General features: G+C 38.9%; 1 protein-coding gene across 1 annotated transcript in view; it reads right to left on the bottom strand.

Annotated features, from left to right (window-relative positions):
- Naf1 (nuclear assembly factor 1 ribonucleoprotein) overlaps positions 1-21,489 on the bottom strand; it is a 31,149-nt gene extending 9,660 nt beyond the window's left edge. The window contains exons 1-4 of the mRNA XM_090354238.1: positions 21,056-21,489; positions 19,665-19,836; positions 4,790-4,883; positions 2,807-2,889 (exon numbers count right to left, since the gene is read on the bottom strand). Of these exons, the coding sequence (XP_090210364.1) occupies positions 2,807-2,889; positions 4,790-4,883; positions 19,665-19,836; positions 21,056-21,420 (714 nt within the window). The 5' untranslated portion in view covers positions 21,421-21,489. The remainder of the gene's footprint in view (positions 1-2,806; positions 2,890-4,789; positions 4,884-19,664; positions 19,837-21,055) is intronic.
- Positions 21,490-22,458: the final 969 nt, after the last annotated feature.

Below are 22,458 nucleotides of genomic sequence, written 5' to 3'. Positions count from 1 at the left end.
ATTGCATCCATACATAAGACTTGCAGAAAGTCATCACATCCTACTAACCAAGACTGCAATATAAAATACAATTTAAAGACTGCTTATCCAGTGACATACAGAGGAGGATAAACTTCATTACTCACCAGAGAGAAATGACTGTTACTGGGAGAAAAGGGGAAAGACAGAAATGTGAATCTGAGGATGGAAATGAGCCTAGATGAGTTCAATTTTGTCCCTTTGTGACAACATTTTTGTGGGTCATGAACCTTGAACTCTGGGCGTGGGCTCTGTCCCTGAAGTCTGGTAGGCTAACACTCTACCAGTTGAATCACAGCGTCATTTCTGGTTTTCTGGTGGTAAATTGGAGATGAGTCTCATCGACTTTTCATGTCCGGCCTGGCTTTGAACTGTGATCCTCAGATCTTAGTCTCCTGAGTAGCTAGGATGACAGGCATGAACCACCACACTTGGCTACTCTGTGTTGTTGTTTTTTTTTTAAATATGATTTTTAGGTTTAAAACGTCACCTTTAGGGGCTGGGGGTATGGCCTAGTGATAGAGTGCTTGTCTAGATACTTTTAGATCCTTGTAAGTGAATTTTAGAAGGAACACAAAATATCACTGAGTGTTATTAATATTAAAGAAGAGAGGAAAAGGGTGCAACTGAAGGTATAACCAATTTAGGTTTTTTATCATCTAAAAGAACATCCACTGTATATTCTGGTTGCCAGTTTCTTTGACAGAGAGATTCTATTGGTTCTCAGCCCATCACTATCTGGAAGAATCACTTCAAAGTGTTTAGATTTATAATCAAATGCAGTTTTTGTTTGTTTTTATTTCAGACAGGGTTTTGCTACAAAGACCAGGCCGCCCACAAAATCCAGAGTAGAGATGAAACTCATTAGCCTCCTGTCTCAGTTTTCCAATTTCTCATTACTTGTCAATTCTTACAAACCTCTCTAAGAAAAACTTAAAAAGTTAGCAGTCATTTTTGCCCCCCCAGCTTACAGCAAACATCAAAGGACATAAACATCTGCTATACTTTTATCTGACCCATTTCAAAGACAAATAGTAGCAGAAATGATCATTATTAGACTTACTTAGGTACAACACATTGAGAGATGTAAACTGAAATATACATCAAGAGATGTAAAAAATTGTCTATTTAGAGATTTTAATTGGTGAAAGGTAAAGTAGTTTGAAATTAAAATTGTCGGTGAGTTACAAGAAAAGGCAGGTATTATGAACATCATAAATAAAAGCCAGCCTTGGGCAGATAAATCCACAGGCCTTTCATTACAGTTCACTATCAAAAAACTAGAAGTGACGGTGTGACCCAAGTGGTAGGACACCAGCCATGAGTGAAAAAAATAAGAGGGAGAGTATTTATAGTCCTTCTATTCTTGATCTCAGGTCTTGGGTTCAAGTCATAACAACAATATTAAAAACAAAATCCCCTTGTTCCTGCTCCCTTTCCTCCCCATTGCTGATGCTACTTTCTTCAAGATACAAAGGAAGTATTTGTTTTTGACAAGGTAAAAAATTGTCTTTTCCTAAGGGAAGCCAATGGACATGGAGAACTACTCACAGCACACTCATCTACTCAACCCCAAATTCCTGGCCTCAAATCTCATCTATCCTTACTCTTCATACAGAACAAATAGGTTATAATACAATACCTCTACATATTAACCAAAAGTACAGACCCAAGCTTAGCACAAAAATATCCAGCCCTCTGTATTTTAGAGGAAAAAAACTATAGCTCTACCCTTTGGACAAGTCTTTTTATTTTAAAAATATCTCTTGCCAACTCTAATCCTGATTTTCTATCTTGATAAACTAGCCCACAAACCAAAATGCATGTGTGTATAAAGTGGAAGAAATGCCTGATTCCCCAAGTTGTGCTAGAGTGACACAACAGGAAAATGACAGAGGTCAATGAAGGTTACTGAGTTAAAGCAGTGATGTAGTTTAAAGCAATAATCTGGCTTAAAATATTGGGGGGGGGGTTTGCTTGATGTTGCTTTTCTAATAACATAATTCTATTTTCTAGAACAAAAAGAATTCAACTCCTGCTCATTTGGGAAAAAAGTATACCCCAGTAAGCTGTTTTTCCAAAGGAAACAGGTGGTTGCTTACTTGTTTTCAAATCATTAAGCATTTACATTTGGGATTCAATTTAAAAATGAATACTTAGGTTGGTATTTTTTATCTCTGAAGGTTTTCTGTTCGGAAAACTGCTTAGGATTGCCTACTTGCTGGGTACAGTGTATGGATTTTCAGAGAAATGCAAGGGCTATTCTACTAGTAAGAGTTATGGGACTGCACCTGCGGTAGTTATGGAAATACATAAATACCCAGTGGGTACTCACAATGACATTTCGCTATCACTGAAATCGCTTCCCAGTTGGAACAGATTCCTCCTCTTAAAGAAGCCAAAGACTCAGAGCCATTGTTCACAGCAAATCAAGAAGGGTTAAGAACTAGACTCTGCAGTTATCCCTGAGCTTTAAGTACCTGAAGGGTAGGGAATTAGGGAATTATGCCTTATATATTAGATAGACCAAAGACCTAGCAAAGTACCTGACAAACACTAAGAAAGAAAATTCACTCCCATGTGTGAATAATGACATGTAGAGCAGAGTAAGCTATACTAAACCAATTTATAAACTAATATGAAAATCTGGAAGAAATCAAGAATGTACTGAAACTTGAGAACATTTGTTTACTAAAATTAGTAAAGTCTTCTTAGGACCAAAAGGGCAAGTTAGGAAAACCAATCAAAAGAGAAACAGAACAACATGTAACCTGAGTTTTTCACTAACCTTTCCTGCTGCTTGTCGGTCACTTTTGAAAATAACAGTCTCCTCATTAACTGGAGGCAGATTACTCAAAGACTCAATTATTACTGAAAAGCAGACAAAAATAAAATCAGATTATTTTAAGGCTTAATCAGAAGATAATTCAAAACTTTAGAAAGAATTTAGGCTTTAACTCCAACATTATTTATAATGAAATTTAAGGTCAGATAGCATCTCAATAATACTTCCCCTTCTGCAAATAAAATTTAGTTATAAAATAGCAGAAGAGATGGAGTACAAATATTTTTGTTTAATATAAAAAGCCATAATTCTGAGAAAAAATTAAAATATAAAGTCTAACAGGATATATTATTTACTCACTCATTAGTCCAACAGTCATTATCTCAAACCATTATCAGCAAAATAGTATAATCATCCAGTCACAAACTCTTAATTTAGAAATAAGTCTTCTCATTCTATAATTCTTTCCTACAGAATATTAATCATTTATTGATACATCAAATGTGTAAATTCTTTTTTGGCAATACTGGGTTTTAAACTCAAGACCTGATGCCAGCTATAGTCAGTCCACTCCTGAGTTACTGTTTCTACTTGACAGACTTCTTCAATTTAGTTTATTAAACTCAAAGGTGGGAGGCACAATAGCAGGCTACCACAAAGACAGGCATACTCAAATTCCTGAGTGAGTGAATGGATGTTATCTCATATTTAAAATGAAGACGTAGGTCCTGCAGAAGTAGGAAAGATATGCTGGAGAAAGGTGCCTTTTGTGACTCCTCACTTCCAGTTGTCTGCGGTTCAGCAGTCCTGACATCTACAGGAACACGGCCATGGGTGGGGCAAGTTTACATAGCCTTGCTTTCAGGAGGTTTAGGAAGGGATAAAGGAGGCAAGAGGAAGCAAGAGGAAGCTCCAGGAGAGTCGGGGGGGGGGGGGGGGGGTGCGGGGGACAGACCTAGAGGGAGCTAGAAAGAGGAAGACATTTTAGGCCACAGAAGGCCTAAAGGTGGAAATGCTATTTATTTTTCTATAAAAATCACTAAGCTTTGTCTTCTGAGAGTCCAGGGCTAATGCGATTCCCTCTTATCAGCAGAGTTCAGATTCCTGAAGGAAAATCCCTGTATCACACATAACACAGAACGTGCATACAAATTTAAGGAGCGGGTAAGACAGCTCTTAGGACATTTTGAGAAGCTAATGAATCACTGGACACAAAAATTCAAGATTTTAATCCTATTTGGGAGGCAGAAAATGGGAGGACTGTGCAGTTCAAGACCAGCACGCATCTTGCAAAAAGTCTGTTAAGATCTCATCTTAATAAAGTTTGGCACGATAGAATGGGCTGTAATCCCAGCTATACAAGAAGTGAAAACTGGAGGGGAGGGAAGGGAAAGAGAAAAGGCTAGGAGAAAACAGTAAATATGGCAGTAAAAACTAAAGTGTTTTTATTCATTCTTTTTAAGGGTCAGACTTTTTTTTCTTATTTTTTCTTATTTTTTCATTGTTGGGGTGATCTATAGAGGGGTTAGAGTTGCATTCATCAGGTACTTAGTTCTTGAACACTGATACCCCCGCCCCATGTTTTTCTTAAAACAGAAGTTTTGATAGAAAAAAAATAAATTCATGGAAGATTCAATTTTATCAATTCAAATGTAATGAGTAAAGTGCTATTATATATGACATACATATTTCAAAGAAAGTTTACTAGTCATCAAGGCCATGACATAATTATTAGTGCATACGAATCTTTGCTAATAAAATTACACACCTAGGGCCGGGAGTTTGGCCTAGTGGTTAAAGTGCTTGCCTAGCATGCATGAAGACCCGGGTTCAATTCCTTGGTACCACATACATAGAAAAAAGCTGGAAGTGGTGCTGAGGCTCAAGTGGTAGAGCTCTAGCCTTGAGAAAGTCCAAGGACAGTGCTCAGGCCCTGAGCTCAAGCCCAGGACTGGCAAAAAAAAAAAAAAAAAAAAAATTACATACCTAACTGTTCAATAACACTTGAAACCAATCCAAGAGGCTTTAATTCAATATCTTCAGGAAGAATGATAGTGAGCTCTTCAACAGAAGGTAGTTCCTATAATTAAAAACAAAAAAATTAATTTTTTGTTAATTTTTCTCCAGCTTCAGTAACCCTAAAAAAAATGACAAATGTGGGGGCCAGGAGTGTGGCCTAGTGGTACAGTGCTTATCTAGCATGCGTAAAGACCTGGGTTCGATTTCTTGGTACCACATACATAGAAAAAAGCCAGAAATGGTGCTGTGACTCAAGTGGTGGAGCTCTAGCCTTGAGAAAGCCCAAGAATAGCACTCAGGCCCTAAGTTCAGTGCCTAGGACTGGCCAAAAAAAAAAAAAAAAAAAAAAGAAAAATGTTTTCCATTTGAAGTGTTATACACATCTTTGAAGATGTATCAATAAGTTCTTAAACATCTCTTTGATATTGCCCTTTCTATGCTCTTTTCATAGACATTACAATATCATTTACTATCTCTAAAATACACACCCTAAATCCAGTTAGACTAATAGAATCAAGTTACCAGTCTGACTTGTGTCCAACCACATCTAAACCAGAGACACCCCCAACCCAAAACAAACAACCACCACTACTACCACCACCACAACAAAAACCCTATTATTAAGAAATTCATTCCATTCAAAGAGAAATCTACTGAGAACTCAGAAATTCCTCTTTGTGTTGCCTTGGTAACTTGGTTAATTAATTTAACAGTAATTAAATAGCACAATACATGTGCATTGGTCTTTCCTGGGGCTGGGCATGGAAGAGTGAATGTTTGGGCTATTCAGGGGAAAAGTAATGAATGTTACCCACCTTTCAGGCAAATATGAAATTCTTGTAAGTAGTCATCTGTAAAAGTAGGAAGGCCTTACTTCATATTTTCTCTTTCTAACTTAAAAATTAAACTCTTTTACACCTACAGATTTTTCTTTTTTGACCCAAATGTAAACTGCATGTCAGTTGCTATGGAAACAAATGCTAAAGTAGAAATGTACTTGAAAAAAAAATCTAAGACTAAAGCTGAAGTTAGCCTTTAGATTAAATAAATACACTGTGTTTGTAACTCTCACTGGATGATATTAACTATGAAGGGAGTTTTGGGGCACATGGCTCAGGGTGGCTCAAGGACGGTGGCTCACACTTGTAATCTAGCTAATCAGAAGGCTGAGATCTGAGGATCAAGGTTCAAAGCAAGCCCAGACACAAAAGGACTTGACACTCTTATCTCCAATTAACCCCTAGAAAACAGGAGGTGGGGCTTGGCTCAAGGTAGGGTGGTAACCTTGAGCTGAAGAGCTCAGAGACTGCGGCTAGGCCAAGTTCAAGCCCCACAACCCACCAAAAAAAAATAAAAAAGGAAGAGGTTTTTTTCTGAAGAAATTTTGAAAGGACCAGGCCCTCAGTGTCTTTTGTTAGGAGTTATTTGGGAGAAAGATTAGCTTTTGAAGGAATATTAGAAAAGAGAGAAAACCTAAATAACATAAAATATACTACACATAGATGAACAGCTAATCACTTTCCCCTATGGGAACTAAGAAAAGTTTAAAAAACAAAAATCATTTAAAGTTAAGAAGTACACATCTAGCCAAGCAATGGTTGCTCTAACTTCAAATCCTAATGACTCGGGTAGAGATACAAGATGGGAGGACTGAAGTCTAGTCTTAAGTGAATCCAGGCTGGTTTGGGCAAAATGCATGTCATTACTTCAGAACTAACTAGATGAACAAAGGGGCTAGAAGTATGGCTCAAGCAGCAGAGGATCTGCCTGGCAAGCATGCAGCCTTTCATTCTTATGCTAGTACCTCCCAGAAGCAAGCTACTTAAGATATACATGAGAAAGAGAGATGGGGCCTGGTATTTGCCTGTGTTGCACTTGAATGGCAAATTCTCCCAGATCTCCCAAACAGTTAGTGCTTCAGGGGTGAGCCAATGTGCCCAGCTGACAGGCTATTTTTATTTTTACTAACGATTACTTAAGAGATACACTAAGGGTCTCAACCAAATAAGTGTAGAGGGAAGTCAGCAACATTCCTATTTATGGTTAAAGCTTTCACAGTGCTGGGAAAAATAACTTTATCTCTCAGAATTATTTTAAGTATATTTAGGGAGAGAACAACCACTTGCCATTTTGACATATTAAGTAACAAATGCCTTTTCTTTCAAGTTCCTGGATTGAAAGTACTGTGTTGTAGTATATCAGACACGGAAAAACCTTCTAAAATATGATTGAGAATACAATGTCAGGGAATTACGCAGAGAAGAGCTTTAATGTTTTAGAGGGATAACGGTACCAGTCTGTCACAAAATACGTATTAAAGAATTTTGATTTTAATTCAAATTTCTGTTTAGTAAATAGACATCCTGGCACATTTATGTTTTCAGCATTCAGATTATTTCACAAACCTTAGCTATTTCTGAGCTCTCTGATATATTTTTCACTTTTCTGGTTCCTTCTGTAATATTATTTGCTCCATTCATAATTGTATCCGCCTATGGAATAGATATTGGCTTCATCTTTACAGACACTGCTAGGAAGTAATTCTACATAAAATCAGCAAAGTGGGAGAATAACTTGAAACCCTTCCTTCCCCACTGCTTAAACTAAAACTGGATCATTCCATGATCTGGGCCAGTATCAGTACTAAGTCTTTCAGCAACTTGTCATTTTTTGTCTTGTTTTGTTTTAATGAAATGCAGTATTTGGGAAACGCTAGTTGCCATATGAACTATATCAATATTTAGGTACTTCACATGGTTTTTTTTAGCCTGTTTTCACGTTTGTTTTAGCAAGTAAACTTTAGAACCATTTGGTCAATTTGGTGCTGTTAGTATTGGCCAGTACTTTTTATAAAATCTTACATAAGCACTAAAGGCTCTTTTAAGCTAAGTGATATGTTACTGGCTATTATAAATTTCTAGTTATTTAATACTTGTATTGCTATTATAAACAGATTCTTTATAGGGTATTTGAACATAAGAAAGTATCATACTAAAATTTTTAATTTCTAGCCAAGTGCACTGGCTCACGCCTGTATTCCTATCTACTCATGCAGCTGAGATCTGAGGATCGCGGTTCAAAGCTATCTCGGGCACTGAAGTCCATGAGACTCATCTCCAATTACTCACTAGAAAACAGGAAGTGGGGCTGTGGCTCCAAGGATAGGTTGGCAGGCTTGAGCTGAAAGAGCTCAGAGACAGTGCCCAGACCCAGAGTTCAAGCCCCGTGACCCACAACAATAATTAAAAATAATTTCCCTATCACAATGTAACCATTTCCAAAAATAAGTCTCACTCCTTTACATATAGCATTAGTACATCATAGAGTTTACTTTTTAAATGATATTGGTTGGTATTTCAGAATCTCGAGTGTTGGGCAATTGTGATGACAGTGGGTGTGGTGTTTGACTAGAATACTTTAAACCCTAAGAATAATTATACCAATGTTCTGTAGGCTGCGAGCTTAAAGTATAGGGTCAGATGAAATCTTGAGGTTCTCTTCTTAATAGAACATGGAAAAGAAAAGAAGATACATAAAACTAGAATATTTGATGTGAAAAAGAAATTGACACACAGAATGAAAGAAAGAGTCTGCCAGGCCCTCTTAAATCTAACAGCAGCTTTGTTTCATCTGTGAACTAATAGAATGAGAAATTTGAAATATGAATGGGGAACCATTTGGATTTCCTATAGAACAAATTCCAAGGATAACACATAAGCAGACACCATTGCCTACTTCCAATTACTACCACTACCATAACTTCCAATTCCAGTCCAGTAACCCTCGGAACCAGTAGCAATGTGTATCCATTTTTCTACAGATTCCAAAAAAGAGTATCAAAGGCATGAAGCTGCCTAGTGATAGTAAAAAAAAAAAAAAAATCTAGGTACAAAAGGGATCTACTGGGATTGAGAGTTTGGCCTAGTGGTATAGTGCTTGTCTAGCATGTACAAAGACCCAGGTTCAATTCCTGGCACCACATACATAAGAAAAAAGCTGGAAGAATATGAAACAAGAGCCATAAAATGTGTGACTGTTCTTAATGTTACTTCTCATCTCTTTCGTTGTCCCTTGGTTATCGCATATTGTTACAGTATCTTACCTTGTTATCTGGTATTTGTTTGAAACAGCATAGGGAAGGGGGGAAAACAAGATGAGGGGAGGGTTGGGGGGAGGGAAATGGGGATAAAAACATGAGAAAGGGTATCAATGTTTGTGAGGTAATGCATCTTCTATCTGGCAAGTATTAATGTGGTGGCTTAAGAGGAGAACCCTAGCCTAGAGAAAACCCAAAGACAGTGCTCAAGCCCCAGGACTGGCAAAAGAGAGAGAGAGAGAGAAAGAGAGAGGGGGGGGGGGAGGGAGGGAGGGGGACAGGGAAAGAGGGAGGGGGAGGGAGAGAGAGGGAGAGAGAGAGAGGGAGGGAGCGGGAAGGAGAGGGAGGGACAGAGAGGGAGAGAGGGAGAGAGAGGAAGAGAGGGAGAGAGAGGAAGAGAGGGAGGGAGGGAGGGAGGGAGGGAGGGGAGGGAGGGAGGGAGGGAGGGAGGGAGGGAGGGAGAGAGGGAGACAGAGGTACAATATCTCTATTCCAAATATTCTGTAGAACAGAAAATGCATAAGCCAGTGCAGTGGCTCACACCTAGCTATTCAGGAGGCTGATATCTGAGGATCAAGGTTCAAAGCCAGCCTAGGCACAAAAACCAATTAATCACTAGAAAATGGGAAGTGGGGTGGCTCTGGGGTAGGGTGGTAGTCTTGAGCTGGAGAGCTCAGGGACAACACCCAGGCCCAGGAGTAGGGTGATAGCCTTGAGCTGAAGAGCTCAGGGACAGTGCCCAGAGTGCAAGCCCCATGACCCACCAAAAAAAAAAAAAAGAATGTAAGAGGTATACAAGTATACAATAAAGGATATGTGCACAAAATACACAAGTGATAAGCAAAGGAAATCAGCCTTGTTCAATTCCTTGTTAGAAGAACTTGACAGAAGTTCATCTTTCAATGTCCACGGTAAAGCCACACATTATACATTTGCTTTGAGAACGGTACACATTTGGGGGACTGAATCAGAAAAAAACAGATCGTATCTTTTTCTTTTACATAGCATACTAAGAGAGGAAGACAAAATCAGTCAGCAAGATTTTATCCAAGAGATGGGCTACCACAAAGATCTTTTGGCAAGCTCAAAGAAGCAGAACTTTAGAAGGTTACAAAGAGACAGGTGTCCAAAAAAGTCAAAAGAAAATCCTTGGATTGCCACATTAGAATGGGCAGTAATCAAGTCTTGGTGTTTGGATGCCAGTGCCACCAGTCTTCTGGTAAGAGATCTAAAATTGGCACCACTGCCAATTCTAGCCCTTCTTTACTAAATCCCCCAGATGTTTTCCTTCCTCACAATATACTACCATTCAGATTCACTTGCTTGTTTTGTTTCCCCTGATTACACAACAGATCTAACAAGAACTAAGGTCTACTCAACCCTGATTATTTATAAGGAAAGATGGCTAGCATGTGGTAGGTATCCATTATACATTTATTAAATGAACTAACCTAGCAAATCAAATCTCAGAAGTCAAATGTTTTATGAGTCAAGGAAAATGAGAAAATGAAATATAATTCAATATAGAGTACACTAGGAATGACAAAAAAATTTAAATTCCAATCTCTTGAAAAAATAAAATAAAAATAAAAAGCAGGCTTCTGACAGGAGCCAAAATCCTAGCTACTGAGGAGACTAAGATCTGAAAGACTGCCAGATCAGCTCAGGACAAAAAGTGTGGCTTGAGTGGTTCAGTGCCAGTCCTGGCTAGCTATGTTCAAACTCCAGCAAAAATGGAAGGGGCAGGCTTCCAAGGGAGTTTTACTGCCCAAGACTGATGCATAGATACCAGTAGCTTGCATCAGCAAACATCATTACAATTATTAGATTAACACTTGGCTACATGATAGCACAGCATCTGTCTCTGCTAAGATAATATCCTCAGTTATACAATCTTCTTTAAAGGAAATAAAAAATGACTTTGCTTTTTATCTGCAAAAGGGGTGTGTACAGGTGTTAGAGAAGTAAAACCAAACACCAAAATTGAGGGGAAAAGGCCAGAACATACATACTTATGGGCATTACTGTTTTGACTCTATATATAGGTTTTGAAGATCTAGAAGAGACACCATGACAAACTGAAAACATTTAATGTAGAAGCTTAGGATATAAAGACCTTCATCACACAATAAGCAAAAGAAAAGAAGTGCATTTAATACAAGTTAAGAAGATAAATGTATGAGCTTGGACTACCCTACTACCATCATGGAAAAATGAGTGGATAGGAATGATTCCTTGTGCTTACAGATTGAATACTAAGACATTTACTTCTATTTGGCTATGTACATTTAAATTTAATTGATTAGAACTAAATACAATGTAAAAATTCAGTCAGCAGTCATGAGCTTGACTGCATTTTTAAATTTTTTGTTTTATTCTTTCTTTTTAAAAAATTTACTTGTTTTTTGTAGTGCTGGGAATGAAACCCAAGGTCTTGTGCAAGCCAGGCTAATGCTCTACTGCTGAACTACATCCTCAGCCTATACCTGACACCTTTAAAATGCTCAGGAGCTCTAGTACTAAGACAACATGGACAAAGCACACTCCTCTCTTGGCAGAATGACGTTCTGGACAATGATTTAATATCAATAGTGCTGCTTTACAAAACACCCCCATATTTAGCAACATCAATCTACTTCCAGCCAAAATTTTAAATTTTGATGGCATATTGTATTACTATGAAATCTTACAGCTTACCTAAATATAGATAGAAAGAGAAGATGTATGATTAATCTGTATTCTCATTACCTTAAAATGCATTTGAAAACTTGTCTTAAGTGTACATTATTCACAACTATAAGTAAATAACATTAGGATTCTAAAGTGATTACTGGTTCAAAAATCAAAGAGTACCAAAAAGGTTTTCTGGACATGTTTATTCAATATTTCTCAAGGTTAACACTGAAGAGTAGGCTAGGATTGCCAAAGAGAAGAACACATGAGAATATAAATTATCAGCCACATCACAGTGTTTCACACACATTCTATAAATCTTCAACGTACTGAAGATATTCAATTATTTATTTCTACCACATTCCACAATTCTACAGCATAATTTTTTGAGAAGCAATACAGAATAAAGACAATTAGATTAGATGTACATCCTTCACCATGACAAAATATACAGTATTTTTCATTATTGTTTAAAAACAAGATAATCAGGTTAAAATGACCAGAATTCAAAACTATTATACATGCTGCTAATTAAAACAGAACACACTCTGGAATCCCAGCAGTCCTGATTCTGTTTCTCCTCATTTGCACGTTCTCACGCATGTCACTTTCTTTATTATCAGCTTCTCATCCACAAGTAAGGAGGAAGCTGAATAAAATAATAATACAAGTTCTAAATAATACAAATGGCTAGCAACACAATCGAAAACATGTTGGAGTTCAGGTCAACATAGCTAATATAGAAATTGTATCTCAACTACAACAAAATTAATTGCTATAATTCTCTAGAAAGACACTGGGGCATTAAAAATACCAAATTTAACAGCACCACTAAAATACTGATAAACAGTTACTGTCTATATTATATGTAAAATTATTATATTCTTATTATCTAAGTAACTATTTGGTTAAGCAAAAAAGTAGCATATACAATTTAAAACTCCATCCTATTAAAATTATAGCCACACCAATCAAAAGATGAGTGTCTAAAACTCCCAGAATGAAATAGGAGTTATGTCAAAAGTGGCCCTCCAAATGGAAGATAAAGGGATCAAACTGGCACCAAAAATTATTCTTTTTGGCTACCTGGTTGGGGAAGACTGAGAAAACTATCTGGCTACTTCTCTCATGTTACCCAAGCAAAGAGGACATGCACTGGCAGCCAGTTACCTGATGCTATTAGGTGAGCCTTCACTTTTCAGATATGGTTGGAAAGCAGGGTCCAATCCCTGGAGTACTGAGAGCCATGAGTGCAATTTTTTACTTTTTCTGGCAAAACATATTAAAAAAAAGAATGGATTAGGTCTGTACACTTTGTGTCAACTATGACCATATTCAATATTGAGCTTCTAATTCATAAATTTCTCCAGGGAGTTAATTTACAAATTTCCATGGAATTCAGCAATTTTTTTAGTTATTATAATTAATATTAATGCCCTCAATAGTTACCCTGCTGTATACATTCTACTTAATAATTAGCCCATTAAATATTTTCCCTATAAAAGCCAATAATTTGAAATGTCTTACATTTTCTGCTTCTAGTTAAGTATGTTTTCATCCTATTTTCCTCTAAAATCACTGTCACAGAAATAAGTTTACAATAATGTCTTCAAAAATCCAAATATAAATCTGATATAAAATTTTAATTTCCATAAAACTTCGATAACAAATCTACTTTTAAGTATACCCTTTATGTTAACAGGAGTCCACTGTATCATCTCTCAGACTGATTTTATATAATACTAACAGAAAAATCACTGTCAACTGACTGTAACACGCCTGTAATTATTTGCCTCATGTTTTTTGAAATGTTAAAAGATGAAGAACATGTTGATTTTAGGGTTGGCAAAAATAGATTGATGGATGGTAAATGAACAAATATTCTTTCCCTGAGTTCTATCATGTAAATGACATTAAAACAATTATAATCACATGACAAAAACCAAGATTTTTTAGGAAAGCTCACATTTTCTTTATCTGTCATCTTTTTCTCAGCTCCCTATTTCAATTTAAGTTCTGATTCCTTCTGTGACCACTATAGTCGAGTACCACTTCTTGCACTCAATCCTACAGCTTTTCACATCACCTACCATATACTACTGACAGTCTATCATCAAAACTGCCAGGTCACTTTCTTTCAGTATAAGCATGCATGTATGCTTACACTCAGTTATCTTACTCTTTAACAGACATTGGTTTTCTTTTTTTTTTTTCCGCTTCCTTCCTTAGCAATCTGGGGCTTCACTTCAGGGCCTGAGCTTCTGCTCAAAGCTAATACTCTACCAGTTGGGCCCAGCACCACTTACAGCCTTTTCTGGTTATGTGGTACATAAGAATCAAACAAAGAGGGCCAGGAGTTTGGCCTAGTGGTTAAAGTGCTTGCCTAGCATGCATGAAGACCCGGGTTCGATTCCTTGGTACCACATACATACAAAAAAGCCAGAAGTGGTGCTGAGGCTCAAGTGGTAGAGCTCTAGCTTTGAGAAAGTCCAAGGACAGCGCTCAGGCCCTGAGCTCAAGCCCAGGACTGGCAAAAAAAAGAAAAAAGAAAAAAAAAAAGAATCAAAGAGCTTCATGTATGCTAGGCAAACACTCTTATCTACAACAAGCCACATTCCCGGCCCTTTATTTTCTTCAGCACTCAGGAAAGCTGTAGGCTGGAAAGCCAGAGGCCCTGCACAAGTGGTAAACAGTCAGCCTAGCAAGTACAAAGCTGAATTCAAATATCTATAATACTAAAACTAGATGGTACTCGTCTACAAATGGATCTATTAGTCTATGCCTGCAATCTTTGCTACTCAGGAGGCTAAGGTCCAGGTCAGCCAGGACATAAAAGTCCATGAGACTCCATCTCCAAAATAACTAACAAAAGCTAGGCTGGATACACGTATCAAGTGGCAGAGAACCAACCAAACAATAGGACAAGTATGCAATATGAAGTTCAAATTTTGGTACCAACACACACACACACACACACACACACACACACACACACACACACACACAGAATATAAAAGAATACTGAATAAAATAGCATTTATTGGAATAATACCTAAAACAGTCATTTGTTTGTACCTTCAAATTTTTTATGTGTTATTGGAAATCAAATCTAGATACATAAGACCATATAGTATGACGCTAAATGGAAGGACCTCCAGGATATAGAAACAAAAGCCATATAATGAATGATTGCTGTCCTTAATGTACTATGTTATCTGTCATCTCTTTTGCTGTCCCTTGGTCATCTCATATTGTTACAGTATTTTACCTTGTTATCCAATACATTGTATACATGCGTATTTGGTTTTTTGAAACTGGATAGGGAAGGTGGGCAAACAAGATGAGGGGCAGGGGTGGGGGAAGAGAAATGGGGACCAAGACATGTGAAGTAATGCACCTTCGATCTGGTGAATATAATGTAACCCTTATATTAATTACAATAAGAAAATATAAGGGAAAAAATAGAAATCAAATCTAGAGCTGGGCGCTGGTGGCTCATGTCTGTAATCCTAGCTATTCAGGTGGCTGAGAGCTGAGGATTGTGGCTCAAAACCAGCCCGGGCACAGAAGTCACAAGGCACAGAAGTCACAGAAGTCGGTGAGACTTATCTCCAATCTCTCTTAACCACCAGAAGACCGAAAGTGGGGAAGTGGCTCAAGTAGTAGAGCTCTAGCCTTGAGCTGAAGAGCTTATGGCCAGTGCCATGGCCTAGAGTTCAGGACTCACAATCAATCCAAAAAACAAACAAACAAACAAACAAAGCATGCCAAGCAAGTACTCTACCACTGAGCTACATCTTTTACTACAATTCACTCGTCTTTCATATGAACTTTATTGGAAATAATTGTGCACAGTGAAATATAAAACTTTTTTTCAAAAAAGTCTGAGTATTAATCAGGCGTGGCAGGTCCCAAACTGTTACACCATATATGGGATTCTGAGATAAATGGAGGGCCATCAGAGGCTGTCCCAGGGGATGGTGGCACAGCCTATAACCCTGTAAAAGGTATTGGTTGGGGGACCATGGTTCAACAGTGGCAAAAACTCAAGACTCTATCTCAAAAATAAAGCAAAAATAGTCAGGGGCACGGTGGCTCACCCCTGTAATCCTAGCTACTCAGGAGGGCTGAGATCTGAAGATCAAGGTTCAAAGCCAACCCAGCACAAAAGGACCTGAGATTCTTATCTCTAATTAATCAATAGAAAATGGGAAGTGGGGCTTGGGCTCAAGGCAGTAACCGTGAGCTGAAGAGCTTAGGGACAATGCCCATGCAGTGTCCAGGCCCCATGACCCACTATATATATATTAAATAAAGCAAAAATGGCTGGGAAGGTATGGCTTAAGTGATACAGCACTTACTAACAAGCACCATAGCCATTAGTTCAAACACCAGAAGCAACAACAAAAATCTGTGTATTGAAGAGCACCAAGTTCTAATGAAAAATGCTCATTTAAAAATGAGGCATTCCGGAGTTAAGTAACAGTAACTGCTTATTCATATTTAGAACAGAAGGCAGTAATTAGAAGAGGCATACATTCAGGACAAAACTTACAAATAGGACTTGGAAACAGTATCCAATAAATATCAATGCAGACCCCAAACCACAATTTACAGGTGCTGTGTACACTCAACCCAACTATCCAGTCCACTTCTTTTATAACACCATATACAAGCAGTCTTTGAATTATGAAAATGAATTTCTCATGAATTGTTCACTCACACTAATTTTTCCTTTGGTCATGCCGATGGTATATTATAATCACTATTAAAGTATTATCCACTTTTATCCCCAAAAGCACTAGTTATAATTTTAAAATTTTACTGTTAGGTATATAGAAAAGAAAGCATTAAGCACTAATAAAACATTCTCTGGTTAATAGTTTAGAATATCATAAGTCCAACAACATGATTGGGAGGGGGTGTGCGGGGGAATGGGGAAAAAACATGAGAAGGGGTATCAATGTATAATGTACCCACTATCTGGCGAATGTAACTGTAATCCCTCTATACATTACAATAAAAAATTTTTAAAAAAGAATCTCATAAGTCCAATGTTCTTATGATTTGAAATTCAATTCTATTTGATTTACTTTAATGAAGAGTTTAGAACATAAACTAGTTCAGAGTAGCTCATGGAAACACTGAATAAATCTAAGTGGCACAGAAAGCTATAAGATATGCTATAGTTATGTGGGGTTACAGCTACTTTTCCAGCCTTACACCAGGACTCATGGTTAAAGGCATTATTATTCTATTGCATTACATTTAAGATATAATTGTGAAGACTCATTCTTCAGTTCATCTATGGTAAACTAATAATTTCTTCTCTCACCACCCCCCTTCCTTGTTTTTCTTTGGTCAGTCATTGGAATTGAACTCTGGGCATGGGCACTGTTCCTGAGCTCTTCAGCTTATGGCTACCATCCTACCCCTTGGGCCACAGCACCATTTCCGGTTTTTTGGTGGTTAATTAGAGATAAGCTTCTCTGGGACTTTAGTGCCAGGGCTGGCTTTGAACCATAATCCTCAGATCTTAGCCTCCTGAGTAGCTAGGATTACAGGTGCAAGCCACCATGCCCAGCTTTCCCTTTTTTTTCTTTTAAATTTATTTTTGAGAAAGCACTCACAAAAGCGCTACTTAGCCCATGTGAGCATGGCTGTGACTTGACACCTCTGCTATTGGGATTACAGGTGTGCAACACTACACTGGACCTAATTTTTAATGGAATTAAAACCAAATCTTGTGATGGTAAGATTTGGTGATTAGCTGATTTAAAATAAAATTTCATGAAAAGGTTAAATTCTCAAGATTTCTCTGAGTTACTTTACCACAGTTCCCCTGTATTCATATGGTTAGTACAGGCTAAGTGACTAATCAGAAGTGCTTAGCAACAGAAATATTTCTGATTTTTTTTGGATTTGAAATATTTGTCTAAACATGAAATTCATTTGCTTCATATACACTTTATACATATAGACTTTAGGTGACTTTATATATTATTTTAAAGAACTTTGTGAATTCAGAAAGGTTTAGATACCAGATTTTCAGAATAGGGGTGTCCAACCAACACAAAGATGCCTGGGAGCTTGTTTATAAACAATAGGAACGATTTAAAGAAACTGATCCCAAGAGGCAACATTACTGCTTGGCAAGCAGAATAAAGGCAAGGAGTAATGAAGCTCAGCAGTCTAGATAGAATAGAAAAGGCCTCAAGATAAAGCACTCTAGAAAAGATGTAAAGCTATGTTCAATTGAGAATGTCCATGTTCAAGGAATAACTAAATGTCTAGCACAAACTGTAAAACTGCCATAAACTGTACGGAGCATTTTAATATGTCTTTTATATATGTCTTTTAGTCAAGACCAAATGGATAGAATGGTTCAAGAATTTTCTTCAGAATTTCACTAGGTAATTAAACTATAGACTGCATAGAAATAGTGGCTTCATGCCAACTAAGACATGCAATCTTTGTTCCAGAAGTCCACATGAAGTATGAAAACTACTGTACAAAACAGCCCATATGTACAGCCAGAGCCAGCTATAGCAAAATGGGACACTTCTCAGGAAGAATGCATGATCACTTACTTAAAAAAAAAAAAAAAAGCTGCAAAAGATGAATCTACAGACAGACACTAAACTATGAAACATCCAAGAAACACATGAAGGAAATAAGCATGGCCAGTCCTAACGCCCATCACTCCCATGACTTCCGAACGCAAAAATTTGCAATAAAGCTTTCTGTTCCATAGAGTAGTCTCAGTTTGCTCTTTACAGCCACAAGCAAAACAGCATAATCACTTCCCATATTCACTGTATAAAGTAAATACCAATCTGCTGCCGCCTGGGCTTCTTTTGGAATCCTAAGCCTCCTTCCCCCTGTGATGGAGACCACACACCAGGCAGGGATTACATGGTACATCTTCAGCCCACCCTCTTCAAAGTACACATATTCACACCTGCTTCCTAGCAGTTGGTCCAGGTCCCTACCATCTCACTGCCTGGGTGCCCTTTCAAGCTTTCACTTTCCTACACGTGCTCTTAAACCCTTCTACACCATTCCCCACTCTAACACCAGTGACTCATGACCTCACAATCTGAACCCACAATACTCTGGTCCAAGGTTGTATACCAGACTCCAGGTAAGCTAGCAAAAAGTCCTCCCCTTGATTTTTATGGCATTCATTAGTGACTCAAACTGCCAGTCCTACCAAAGAACTCAGAGGCCTAAATACCTGCAACCACAACACCCTTGATATTTGGAACAAAACTATTCTTTACCTTGAACTGCAGAAATAAAACTCTGAAGTAATGCTAATATTATTCCAGACCCACAAATCATGGATGGCTGACTTGGAAGGACCAGGGAGACCATCTCTCTCTAGCTGCTTGAGTGGTACATAAAGGATTCGCAAGTTATTTTTGCTTCCTAATCTAATTAAAAAAAAAAAAAAAACCAGCTAATCACAGAACCTAATCTGATATAATTGAGTTTTCCATCTTTCCCCAAAATGTTATAGAAATAGCACAAAAAGGAACAAATCATCTCACTTTTCCAAGTTATAAAGCAAATAAATAGTAAAATGAAATCTTCTTATAGGTCAAATAAACATTCATACATCCCAAAACCACTTGCAATAATTAAATTTATCTCTCCTTTTTTTTTCTTCAGGTCTTTCTAGAATGTAGGATGGAAATCCAAACTGGCCTAGTCTTGTTTACTGCACCTGGCATAGCCCAGGTTACTACAATTTCTTCCACGACAGCTTTCGAAGGAAGATTTTTAAAAATAATTTTTTTAAAAAAAGCACCAATCTAAGTCAACTCCCCAATTAAAAAAAAAAAAAACAAAAAACATGATCAAACACCAGGGTTTAAAACAACCTTACAAATTAGCCAAATCATTTTTTTTTTTAGCAAAAGTAAGAAAGACAAGGCATGGCAAAACATATTGAGTAAGCTGAGGAAATGACACATCAAATTTATGGGCCAAATATAAGCCAAACGTAGTTATCAATACCATAACAGTACATTTTAAAACATGAAAAACTTAACAAATCTGAATACTTACATTAAGAAGCAACTCATCTTTTGTTTTAAGAGGAAAATTCTTATTTTCCTTCTCCACTTGTAAATCTTCTCCATCTGAGAGCACGGGAGGAAGTGATACACAGGAGGAAGAGGAAGATGATGAGGTAGATGAGGAGGAAGAGGAGGAACTAGAACTATCTGAATCTGTTTCACTGTAGAGAAGAGAAAACAATGGTCAAGTATTATAATGATATTAAAAAAGAAGAGGATGAAATATCTAATTTATCACTGCTGGTGGAATTCGAAAACTCACTATGATGTTGGGAACTAGTCTTCCAACTAACATTTTCAAAACATCTAATATAAACTCCACCCACTTATTGCTATCATGTTACATGTCAGACATCTGAGTATAATAAATAAGCATGTGACTGATTACTGAGCAAGGGCAAGTTACCAATGAGGAGACTTTCAGTTCTCAGACATCACAAACTCCTCAAACCTAACCACTCTACTCCGAAAATTTCTTGGGCATTACATAAATTTTCACTGGCTCTACTATTCCAGCTTGTTTTAGGTATGCCTTCAATACTTTATCCCAAATAACCTACCATTGACTTCAATTTTTCCAGTGACTTAAATTTTTCCAGGGACCTGGACTTCTAAAAAAACCACAAGGTAACTATAATCTTAAACCAAACCCTATGTGTCGTTAGCTTATTTCGCACCCAATCTATTCAACCCTTTTCCTGCTACTAAAATCTTTCTACATTCCCACTCATCTCCTCAGTAGGTGTCCATCTGTTCGTAATACGCTTCACACCCTCAAACATAGGGCACACTCAAAAGGATTTGTAGACAATGTTCAGTGAAATTCTGTAACATCAAGTGCTGGAAATATTTTCACAGCACAAGGAAAGAAACAAGGGGGTGGAAAGTTGCATAAAAACCCCGATGCAGATCACAAAAGACTCAACAACTAGTTAACTTTCTGAACGCGGGCTCCCGACTAGAATTTATGAATGAACAAGATAGCTTAGAAACCCCTGCAAACGCGAAATAATCTTTCCACCCACTCCAACAGTAGTTAGGATCTGACACAATGTTCCAAAGTTGTGACAACAGAGCCAAGTTGGGGGGGGGGTGAAAAAAAAAGCCCATTACATCCCAGCTAAAAGTTACAAGTCCATTCGTAGACCTTTTGAGGCCCCCAGACCTAGGAGGGCCGTGAAAACCGATCGTGTGAAGCTTCCCTTCTCCACGCGACGGGTGGTGCACGGCACGAGTGCGGCGCCAGCTCCGCGGCCACACGTGCACCGTCAAGGTGTCCGCGACCTCCTCCGGTCCCGGGCCCCGGCGGGCATCCCGCGCGCGCCCAGGCCCCGGTCCACCCCGCGCGTCCCAGGGGCCCCGGGCCACAGGGTACCCGACCTGTCCGAGTCCGAGTCCGAGTCCGAGTCTGACGTGTCCGGGGGCTGCAGGGCGGGCGCCGGCCGTGCGGGGTCCGGGCCGGGGAGGACGCGCGGGGGCTCCGGCGGCGGCGCGGGGCTCCCCACGGCCTCGGCGCCCGGCGGTGGCGGCGGTGCCCCGGAGGGCGGCCCCTCCACCGCCGGCACCTCCGCGGGGCTCTCCGGCGGCGGCGGCCGAGACCCAGGCTCGGGGGCCGAGTCCGGACACGGGTCCGCGGGACTCGGGTCCTCCACGCCCGGATCCGCCGGGCCCGGGCCGACTCCCAGGCCCGAGCCACTGAAATTTAGAGTTTCCAACTGTGCGGCCGCGGCCTCCACCACCTCCATGGCGCCGCGCCCGGACCCAGCCTGCCTCACGTTCCGGGCGGACGGACGGACAGACAGACGAGCTCCCGGTTCGCCGGACGGTACCGGGACAGCGACGAAGCTCCCGCCTTCCACCGGTAAACACACGCGGGACGGCTGGGACACGCCCCCTCTGCGTCACGCACGGGACTTCCGGGAGAGCGTGTGACGTCATGGCGCGCGCACAGGGGGCGTGGCCCACCCGTAGTAGAGCCTTCATGCCATCCCTTCCACCTTTGGGGGATTAGGCCTGCATTTGAGTAGGAGCAGGTTCTATTTATATTTGTATATGAAGAGATGAAGGGACTTCCCGTAGAGTGCAAGGTTCTGTACAGCAGAATCTTGAGTCAGGAGATCTTGAAAAGTCAAAACTTCCAGATATTTTATTAAAGGGAAATTTAAGTTTGAAATGGGCAGCTCTATAGACAGAAATCACCTTGAGCAATCATCTCCAAAGAGCTTCTCCAAAAGTCTCTCCGAATCAAGACAGCAGTCACGATGGACGGAATGTAGCTGCTTCTGGATATTTTACCCATTAGAGTGCAGATTGGTTCCTGGAAACCATTAGTCTATATTGTAAGGAGGGCAGGCAAAGAATTCTTCATGAGGAAGGGATCAGGATTTTCTGCTTCCTAGTAGATCTTCACATTAGAAATTGGCATTATCATTTAAAGTAATAATAATCTGGTACAACGGAATGAATACGTATAGCTATAAAGAACTATGCTAAGGAATTTTATAAATTATTCAGTGTAGTAGAGCCATCCACAGTAGTAGCCTCTCATAGAAAAGACAAGTGTAAAGCAGTCTTCCTTAAGATTCAAGGCAGAGCCGTTCTCCATTCTAGCCGATGACAAAATCTGAGGATGTTCAATTCCCTTATATGAAATTATATAATATTTGAAAACACCTTTTTTAAAAGAATTTATTAATGTTGATTTTTACATCATATTTTAAATGACAAGTTTAACAAACAAGTGTTCAAGGGGGTGGAGGGAGGAAAATGGGGACAAAAACATG

Source organism: Megascapheus bottae, chromosome 20 (assembly GCF_031878675.1).
Source record: "Megascapheus bottae isolate mThoBot1 chromosome 20, mThoBot2.hap1, whole genome shotgun sequence".
Taxonomy (NCBI): Eukaryota; Metazoa; Chordata; class Mammalia; order Rodentia; family Geomyidae; genus Megascapheus; species Megascapheus bottae.
Note: the sequence above shows the minus strand (reverse complement) of the source record. Positions and strands in the feature narration are given on the sequence as shown.